Here is a 10,363-nt window from a genome sequence, read left to right on the forward strand (position 1 = left end):
GAGCCTGAAAAAACTGGGAACCAGTAACAAGGTAACCCTTGCCTGGGTTCCAGGTCACGAGGAAATCCACGGCAACGAAACGGCAGACGGGCTGGCGAAGCAGGGGCAATAAACGCGGACGAATCTTCGCCAGTAGGAGTCCCCCATGCCATGAGTGTAAGCCATATAAAGGAAAAGCTCCGACGTGAACAATCGGAGCGGTGGAAAGACACAACGACCTGCAGGAAAGCCAGAGCAATCATGCCTGGTCCCAGCAAGAAAAGATCGAAACGCCTACTGGCCATGGACAGGAAGAGTCTGGCCACTATGATCAGGCTGCTCACAGGACATGGCAGATTTAAAGAACATTGCAGTCATCGGCATGGACTCGGATGGGTAGTGCTGATTCTGTAATAAATCAAAAGAGGACAGTCTACACATCCTATGTGACTGTCCGGCTCTAGCAGCGACGAGACTGCGCTGATGAGGAACTGCCTTCCCCACCGCAAACCAAGTCGCGGACAAGGATGCAACGGATCTGTTCAGACTGGTAACAAAAACCGGGCTGAAAATATAATCTGCGCATAAAACAAGCGGAGCTACAATAACTCTAATTTGCGTTTGGTGGCATTGGAGAGGATAGTCCGACCATCCACGAACCCTAATCTAATCTAATCTAATCTACTGAATCATGGCATGCTGACGTACCGGCATTTAGTGCATATGAAAAAATGCAAACTCATGAATTTCATCAGCTGAACTAACGGAGATCAAAGACATTCGAACTCGAGTGCATAGTGGTTCATTGTAAAGTTATTAAACGAAGAACTTCTCTGAAAAATTTCACTGTTACAAATATTAGACGCTTTTGGGAAACAGCAATTGGTTGCAAGCATCAAACTTCAGGCGAAAAAAAATTTGATATTGATGGAAAGGATGAGGCGATATAAATCGTAAATTTTTAAGAAATACTTGAGTTGTAATTATGATCAATCCCTTACCAGATCTCCGCTATTTAAATGGTGTTTTACTATACTCCCCAGACTTTGAGAATTATAGGGGCAAAATATTTCGGTGGTATACCACTGTAAGATATTTGATGTGTCACAAATTCGTTGCTGTGAAAGACAAAGATGAGGAGGATGCTTTGGATGACTTATTCGGTCTATTATCCATCCATATTACGCAAATATCGGTTGTGATTGGTAATTGGATTGAAGAACTAATAAGGAAATTACGAGACAATTTTGTATGAGATCGCTCGGTCAGTTGGAGCGGTGGCTAGAAGCGAAAGAGAAAGCACAGTAGCATCGATGCTAGGGATGATGTCAAACTCGGTATAAATATATTGTTTGAATCATTGAAAACCAAGATAGGAAAGTGCTCTTGATCATGATGTTGTTAGTGCGAATCAAAAACATTGTCTTTTCCAATAAATATTGTTAATTCATTAAGTTGAATGATTGCATTCCATTTTCAAATGGGTTTCTTGACGCTACCGGTCAGCAAGCTCTATCTACCGACTCGTTCGTGTAAGAGCAGGGACTAGGCTGCGTTATTAAGAATGAAGATCGCTCATAATTCAAACTCCAGACTAATTTCCACAGGTACCGCTTCCTAAGAAGTCGTTTTACTTGCAGCAATCGATGACGATGAGTGGTGCTGTTAGCAAGACATTCATTCTACTGAATAGTGGCTCAGGCTCTTGATGGTAATGGAATGTGTTGTAGATGTTGTACATATTGTAAGGAAGAACTGATTGGTTCAGTTCAGTTTCCAAATTTTTATTTCCATGAGAATAACTCTGTGAATTCGAAAAGAACTCGATTTTTCGATAATTATGATGGTGAAATGCCCTTCCATCTTTCCCACCTTTTTTTTCTTGTCGGATGTCGAAGATGACCCAACGCCGTTTCCGCAATTGCGATGATCACTTCATAGTCCAGACATATTTTGCTGGGTTCAATACCAGAGGATACTCGGATGATTCCCAAGAGCAGAAGCTAATCGGCACCACGTTGTTTTTCTAAATCGGATTGAGAACCTACACTTTTCAGGTACCGGCAAGTTTAATGTAGGGCAGCATGCAATTCATCGAGGTAATTGTGTTAGGCCCCAGAAATACCATTAAGTTAACTAGTATCATTACTCGCTTTTTCATTGATCTCGATAATATGAGGACACACATGAATTGGCACATGTAATTCAAAATAGATAATGGCGAATCAGACAATATTGTAACATATACTGTTGAAGTATAAATTAGCCCGAGTATTCGTGGATAGTGTCCACGTATATTCGTCATAATATGGGTCAGCATCGGCACTACGCTCCATTAACTGCTATGGCACCTGGGACGTTACCCAATCCGTCTTCAGGTGTACAACAAAGATAGAACACTGGTCGCAATCGAGTCCACGATAAAGTATAACCTCATAAATTCGTTACCTCTCGGTCAGTTTGTCAGACAGAGTCAATTAGTAATGAAACGCTTCGTTAAGTCACTTTTTTGTAACTTATAATGCATGATACCTTGTGACCTTCGGTAAAAATATAATGTTGAATAATTCTTACCAAGGCACGAAAATTCCGGTAGTCGAGTACAGGCGGCAAGAATGAATTAATTTATGAGAGGCCTGAAAGAAGAGACAAGTTGGAGATGGAAATTAATTTGGAGGGATTTCAGATCAAAGAAAGATTATGTATATGTGTGATTCTTCAATACACACTCATTCATGCAAATAATACTCTTGTGCCCTTTATTTATTAATTTGAAGAGGAACTGTAAGGTGAGCCTACTTGCGACGACTTGACACAATACGAGCAAAGACGGGAGATTTGAGTGTTTCAAGAGTAATGGGGAAGAAGTTAGGGGAACGACGTGAAAAAAATTACTAATAGTTAGGAGGCTGAAAGTAGATACAGCGATAATTACAAGAAGACTCGTCTGGGAGGGGAAATATGAAAAGGGTACGGTAAATTCCTTGGGGTATGGACGAAAATTGTGGGAGTCACGGATAATGGTGTCCACAAAATTCTGTCAATTTTTTTCTCCAAGTTGCTCTTTTCTTTCCACTTCCTTCCGCCTCCTCTTAGTGTAAATGAGTGCACCAAATCCTCTAAAAGGGCACAACAAACAGCTCACAGTAGTCTTTCAAACAATTCACAGTTCTCTCTACACTGATCCCTTAAAACTCCGCTCAATGATTTCTCATCACTCTTAGTAATGATTCCTCAAAACTATAATCACTTTAACGGATTAGTGACCCGCGGGGCAGAAATGGCACGAGAGATCTCGAGATGCTCTGTTCTTCCCTGGGTCACGTGGATTGCCAACTTGTTACGTCAAGTTCGGAAGACCAGAGATATTGATTGATCGATTTGTGAGATTTGAAATTAAAGAATAGTACGTCGATACATTAGCTTCACGGGATAGTGCATTTGTCTCCTTCATTCCTCTTTCGATGTTCAATCTTTTACCTCAATTGTGGGAAAACTCATCCAGTAAAGTCAATGTTTCAGTTGGAAGTTCAACTACTCCTCCTACCTCGCCAACCCGAAAGGAATGTAGCTACTTCAACCAGTTTTCACCGCCCTGTTCCAGTCGAGCTGCCCACCCTAGCACTTATCACCTTGAACCGACCCCCCACTTGTACTTACAGAACCGTACACCAGAACAGAGGTGGGCAACCTCAGCTCTCGGAGTTACTCTAACTCCCGATCTCCATTAGGCAAAATTGTCCTAAGCCATAAAGTTTATATGGATAACTGATTCAATTATTCGAATAAAAAATCTGAAATAAACAGGAAAAGATAGGAAATCAATCAAAGCCACGTAAAAGAGTTAAAGTTGAATCCATTTGATTTTTTACAGTTTCACGAAGTGTAGTGATGGTACTGTCCATCTTTTCCGGAACAATTCCGATTTAACTCTTCCATATTGCGAATCACATAAATTTGACTTTGGATTCATCTCGACAGCAAGTAATCCCTTTAAGATGGGTGTGGGATTGTTTTGAGTCTTGACAAGTATTCTGTCACAAGGATTGGTGGAAACTGAAGAAGAAGAATGATTAAGTCCATCAGTGAAAATGAGGAATTAAGGAAAATATAGTCCATCCGTCCTCGTAGTGATCATTATATGAACGTCCCCATAGAATACTCAAGAATCTCAGATGACACCGTAATGTCCATTATGCAATTCTTCGTGTCCCTGAAATTACCATTACGAGAAGGCCGCCCTAATGCCATTTATAATCGATTCAATTTTTGTACAAGAAATTTAAAATAACTAGAAAAAGTTAGGGAATAAAAAAAACAAGTTACTGGAAATTTCAATTTATTCTTTATCATGAATATAAAAGAGAAATATGGTTCTTTTTCATCATAAACATACAAAAACCGTTGGGCAAACATAAAATAAAAGTGCTAATTTTTGCAGTAATGAACATATAAAAAAAAATTGCAAAAATGTAAAAAAAAGGAAAAATAAGAGCTCAAATTCTTGATACTCCATGAGTATTAATGATTGGTCATCTTCTTCTTCTGAGTCCATAGCCAAGTTCTGACTTGAGGAACAGTGCGTACTCTCATACATGCATTTTTATCAATAAACTCCTGCATCTCTCTCCCAGATGGGACCCTTCCCGCTTTTAACTCTCCCCCGAAGGCTGCTAGCGTAGTCTTCCTTTCTTGATCGGACCAGGGCTGTTTTCCCGTTGAAGTAGTCGATGTGGTTGAACTACTCATGCTAGGGCCATCTCCAGTGTTATCACTACCTCGGTTGGATTTTCCACGTGGAATGCAGTGCTCTCTAATACTAATGTGATTTAAGTCGTGCTCAGATGGAGTTAGACTCTGGGCAGTATTTAAAATCTTCGAGATTCTGATGATGTCAGTTTCCAAGACCGGCTGTCGATAAAAATCCTTATGGATTTTTTCGACATGACCCATGAAATTTGCGAGATCAGTTACTTAACCATCTGTTAGATTTAATGCAATGCACTTCGTAGCAATGTGCTTCCTCAGTATCGTACCACGTACAGTTTCCGGGGCGCCGGTTCCACATTTAACCGAGTACTCTCGCATTAAATCACATGCACTGAGATAGCGATTGCCAGTTTCATGAGCTGAAAGCAATCCAAATAAATATGCATTTTTTTCGGGATACCTGCATTTTCCCTGTGGTTAATCAGGAGGTTCAAACAATCCAGCACTTCCTTGTCAACCAGAACTGGGACACCACGGATCTTAAACCTGGAGTATTTGCTGGTCAACTTCTTTCCCTCCTCGCTCAAGCCGTCGTAGGCTTCCTGGTTTGAAGCATGATCTAGACCAGGGATGGGCAACCACCAGGTAGCTCGGAGCAGAGTCATAATCTCGAGCTAGGAATCCAATAAAGTTTATAACCATGCGAATTATAAGGATCCTAGTACGATCATAGTGGGGCCTCACAGTTACCGTACTGGGGAGCGTCCCATGACGTCTCTGTCAAATGGTAAAATGGGGAAAATGGCCGCCGCGATTAATATAAATTAAAAAATCCACACATAGAAAAAAAATTTTCTGAATATGAAGATAACTATTGGTCATTGCGATAAACATGAAGATTTTCTTCAAATTCAGCTTCCCGAATTGAAGACATCTTTCAGCTTGCTTTTTAAATTTTTGGTCCAATAACGATTTTACCGAAAAATATGTCAAAGAAAAAATACCAAACATTGCAGTTTTGACCGGCTGATGTTGATTCTCAATATAAAAAAGGAATATTTTTTAAAAATAATTTTTTTTTTAAATTTTCTTCAATTAACATTTTTACTTCAATCAATTTCATTTCTTGTATAAATAATTGCGTGACCACTGAAACATGGCATTGTAGAATTTGTTATTTGCCTCTGAAATTAAACAGCCGGTTTTTTATAAATTAATATAAATGTCATGGTGAAGAAAATTTCACATTTTCCATTTTTCACTCATTTCCCCGCTTTTCCTTTTCTTCAGCGACATTTGTCCTCTTTTCCTGTTCTTGAGTGTTACCCCCACTTTGGTTGATTTCAGCCGAGGAGAAGGCCCTTTACGACTTAGGTCGTAAAGGCCCATCACTGGAGCAGAGGTTGCCCATCCCTGATCTAGACTTCGGTGACTGCGAAAATCCTCGATGTAGAGGCGCTCAATTTCTCCCGGTCGACGACGGTTGAAAATTCGAAGTGATAGGAGTGTCATCCTGGCGAGGCTTTCCCAGCTGATGTCCAAAAATTTCTCTGTCATTTTCTCATAATATTTGTCTCGCTCCATTTTAATGAAAGCATGCAGCTTCTTAATATCTTCAGTGGTGGGAAGGACAACTTCCTTACGTCGATTATTTTGGGCTTGAGTTTCAGCCACTCCGCGGTTGATGCCATAGCCTGCTTCAAGTAATTTGATGAAGTTATCGACTTCTTCTGTCTTACCTGGCATTTTTTTCTTAGTGTTCTCATTGCGTAAGAGCTCGGCGAGTTTCTTCAGCAGTATTCCGTATCCGAAAGCTACTGCTGGAGCTCCATAGAGTTTTGTGTCCTCGTCGTATTTCGTAACTACTCGAACAGCACCTATGACCGCATCATAAAACTCGGGTTGAAGAACATCACTGAAGTCCTTGATCCTGTTATCGATTTGTTTAATCGCTATCAGGAACCTACTGCAAAGACGTAAATTGGCACGAACTTGTTTATAACTTTGGCCTTGTGTTCCGTATTTCTTGGCCATTTTATTAGCATAAACCGTTACTAATTCATCATATCGAATTTTTTTTACGACTGCATCTTCGATCATGTATGGATATGATTTATTTCGAACGTCTTTGCTAGAAATTGGGTGCACTCGAGCAGCGATTTTTCTTCCTCGCGCCATCACAATCCTTTCATTCTTTCCATCGTGGTCAACACACTTACGGCAATGATGACCTATGGCAGATCTTGCGTAGTAGCCCTTACACTTACCACAGACTTGGAAATCTTCAGCAGTTATGTTCATTCTGATGTTTGATCGTCTGCAAACAATCAGTGAACCATTGTTGAGCTGTCTGTCTGAATTGAACAAAAAGTCAGCCGTTTTCATGATGGTAGCAATAACTTGCAGTCTTTCTGGGTTTCCTGCTAGAAAGTGCGTGAATTTTTTCACATCCTCCTCATTTTTATGAACCAGCTGGAGATGCCTCGCGAATTTCGTCTGGATTTTTTTGTAATAAATACAAAAATGTTTTTTCACTCCAGACAATGACGGACATGCATGTCTCGGTCATCTGGAGCGAAAATTGGTGCGTTATCTCCATGAGTTATATCAAGTGGGACAACAGGCCATGGCTCGTGTTCGCTATTTCATTCATCCGCCTCTGCGTCTCCACCTGATGAGGATTCATTAGAATCTGATTCTTCATCGCCATCTTTATCAGGGTCGTAGGCATCTGAGCTATCAACATCCTCAGAAAAATCTTCGAGTTTGTCCTTCGTCAAACTCGGCTCCACACCAGTTGATGTTTCATTTTGCTCCCAAAGGGATGGATGAGCCTTGGGTATCCCAAAATATTCCGCAATTTCGTCATTTTTGGAATTCATGACGCCGGAATCTAGGGGAGCCTGTTGACATCGAGTAGTTGTTTGATTTTTCCTGTCATAATTAGTCTTGATCGTTTGTTCAGCTTTTTTTACTAATTTGTATCGAGTTTTGACGATTTCGGTGCTAATTATCTCAGAAATTTTCCTTGATCTTGTTTCTCGAGTATTTGGTTTCGTATTCCCACCGTCAAGATTGGAGTTTTCAGTAAAAAATTCATTTTCCACAAAACGATGCACATCATCTCTCGATTTCTGACTTTTGGCTGATTCTTTCCCAATATCGTAGTCCAATTTAGCGATAGCTGAGTCGTAGTTATAGACATTCACCATATCTTCAATCAAGGGCTCAGTAACAGGTACGTTTTGCTCATGAAATTTCGCAGTTACTCCTTTGATAAATGTATCTAGCCCTAGATACATTCATAGAATAAAAATACATTCGTAGAGAAGTGCTAAGTTCTGGACTCACACTCTCATTTTCATTGTCAGTCTCGGGCACTATTTCGTCATTTTTCTTCAACTCTGTAGGACAGTTATTGAAACTTTTCTCTTCGAACGATGGGATTGTTTCATCCAAGATATTACTAATGGGAGTGGGTGCGAAACTCAGAGAAGAAGGCCTATCTTTTGATGTGACCGTAAAAAGTTAATCGATAGTAGGCTTATTCGATAAATTAGTTTCAATATCATGATCAGTGGATTTCACAAGCACAGCTTCAGCCGAAGATATTTTCTCAACGAGTGAAACGTGTGATTCCTGTTTGGAAGTACACATATCCTCAGGAAAATTGTGATCCTCTGAATCCAACCGATTTTCTATTTTTCTCTTGATAAAGCCATTCTTTGTAGTCAGGAGTTAAGTAGGCAGGGCTGGTGCTCTCCTAAACTCTGATACTTCTGTTATTTGTTGAATCCTCTCAATTGCAATACTTAGCCCTGATTCTCCGTCAGTGTTTCCGGTATTGCTCGGTTCTTCGTGCCCAAGAATCGCTGGCTCCTCGGGAATCGACTGTTTTTCACAGATTTTTAGTTGTGTTTCCTCATGGAGGTCCTCAAGGAAATTTAAAATTGGAATCAGCATAGCTGACGCTCCCTGAGTCTCTGATGCCTCTGGTATTGGTTGCAGTACCTGAACAGTCAACAGATTGTTCACTGTCCCGGTTCCAAGAATTTCTGGCTCCTCAAACTTTAACCTTCTTCTACAGCTTTGTGATCTTTTATCCTTGCCGAGAACCTCACAGGAATTGAGGAGTGGAATCTGTATGGCTGACTGTCCCTGAATCTTTGATACGTCTGCTATTTTTATAATTCCCTCAACTGTCACATCAGAGCTGGTTTCTCCCTCAGTTTTTCCGCAATTACTTGCTCTTCCGTGTCTAGGAATTGCTCGCTCTTCAGAAGAGAACTGTTTTCCAGAGCTTTTCAGTTGCTTCTCCTCACTGGCTTCCCCGCGAGAATTTGGTAGTGGAATCATTGTGGTCGATGCATCCTGAGTCTCTGATATCCCTAGTATTGGTTGTATTCCCTCAATCTTTCCACCAAAACCTGGTTCTCCTTCAGTATTTACAATGGTGCAGGACCTGTTGGCTCCTCAAAAATGAATATTGTTCTACAGATTTTTCGTTTGTTTTCCTTGCTGGGATTCCCACAGGAATTTAGGAGTGGAGTCTGCATGGCTGACCCTCCCTGAGTCGTCGGTACCTCTGGTATTGGCTGCATCCTCTGAACCGTCACTCCCAAGCCTGATTCTCTCTCAGTTTTACTGACTGCTCAGGAATAGACTGTTTTCCACAGCTTTCCAGTTCCTTCTCTATATTGAGATCCTCATGAGAAATTGGGAGTAGAATTAGCGCGGTTGACCCTCTCTCAGTCTTTAATACCTCTGGGATCGATTGAATTACCTCAACAGTAGCATTATAGCTTGATGCTCCAGTTTTTTCAATATTCCTCACTTCCTCAATTACGGAAATTGTTGGCGTATTGGAATTCAGCCTCCTACGACACTTTTTTTGTTTATTAGTTCCAATGCGATCATGGCAATTTAGGGCGGGAAGTATGACAAGCGGTCGCTCTCCATCATCTGACATCTCGACATTAGGATATGAGTTTCTGTCTCGTTGAAGATTTCTGCGATTATCACTGTAGGTCGGTGGAGGCTCTGACTCCTCTGAATCCGTGTTAACAGTTCCTTCCTCGTGTTTTGGCGCTTGGGGACTTGTTCGGAATCATCACTGCTTCGTCGTAATTTTTTCCTCTTCTTTGACTGTCACTGATTGGCAATTTACATTGAAAAAGAATGAAGTGATTACTAGTGAAGTTAAATATTTCAATACAAAGAATAAAATCATTCTACCAGCTACAGATCTAGCAACATGGTTTGATGAGAATGTGAGTGAGCCATTGCTCACGAAAATCGATGATTTCCAAAAACGTGATTCGGGATGGGAATTGAGTGGAATTATAAATTTGACGATTAATGTAAACCGATATGCTCCACTGAAGGGTGGCTCTTCAACGTACGTCGAGTTGCCCTATGATATTCAAAGTAAAAAAGCTGTTGTCAATGTCAAAAATTCGGATGAATTTTGTTTTCTGTGGTCAGTTATTGCTGCTCTCTATCCAGTAAAGACGCATCGATGTGCTACTTCATCATATCCCGATTATACCACAGCAATTCTTCCACATAGTCAAAAGCTAATTGATTATGCAAACATTCGCCTCCCCATGACCTTGAGTGATATTCCAAAATTTGAGAAAATGAATGAGCTGTTAATTAATGTTTATGGAATTGA

At 40.6% G+C, this 10,363-nt stretch overlaps 1 protein-coding gene across 1 annotated transcript; it reads right to left on the reverse strand.

Annotated features, from left to right (window-relative positions):
- Positions 1–4,953: 4,953 nt before the first annotated feature.
- Positions 4,954–7,074, reverse strand: LOC105272602 (uncharacterized). The gene is made up of 3 exons (XM_011314796.1): positions 6,097–7,074; positions 5,150–5,363; positions 4,954–5,108 (listed from the first exon to the last, which is right to left on the reverse strand). Exons 1-3 carry the CDS (start codon positions 7,072–7,074, stop codon positions 4,954–4,956), a joined length of 1,347 nt encoding a protein of 448 aa, XP_011313098.1.
- Between the last annotated feature and the right edge of the window lie 3,289 nt (positions 7,075–10,363).

This window comes from Fopius arisanus, unplaced genomic scaffold (assembly GCF_000806365.1).
Source record: "Fopius arisanus strain USDA-PBARC FA_bdor unplaced genomic scaffold, ASM80636v1 scaffold00215, whole genome shotgun sequence".
Lineage (NCBI taxonomy): Eukaryota > Metazoa > Arthropoda > Insecta > Hymenoptera > Braconidae > Fopius > Fopius arisanus.

Bases quoted from the DNA above. Each gene is read 5' to 3' on its own strand.
- LOC105272602 (XM_011314796.1), bottom strand. From the start codon at position 7,074: ATGAAAACGGCTGACTTTTTGTTCAATTCAGACAGACAGCTCAACAAT. The intron at 5,364-6,096 runs GCAACCTCTGCT...TTGGATTCCTAG, and splicing joins GAAGTCTAGATCAGGGATGG to CTCGAGATTATGACTCTGCT. The intron at 5,109-5,149 runs GTATCCCGAAAA...GATTGCTTTCAG, and splicing joins TAACCACAGGGAAAATGCAG to CTCATGAAACTGGCAATCGC.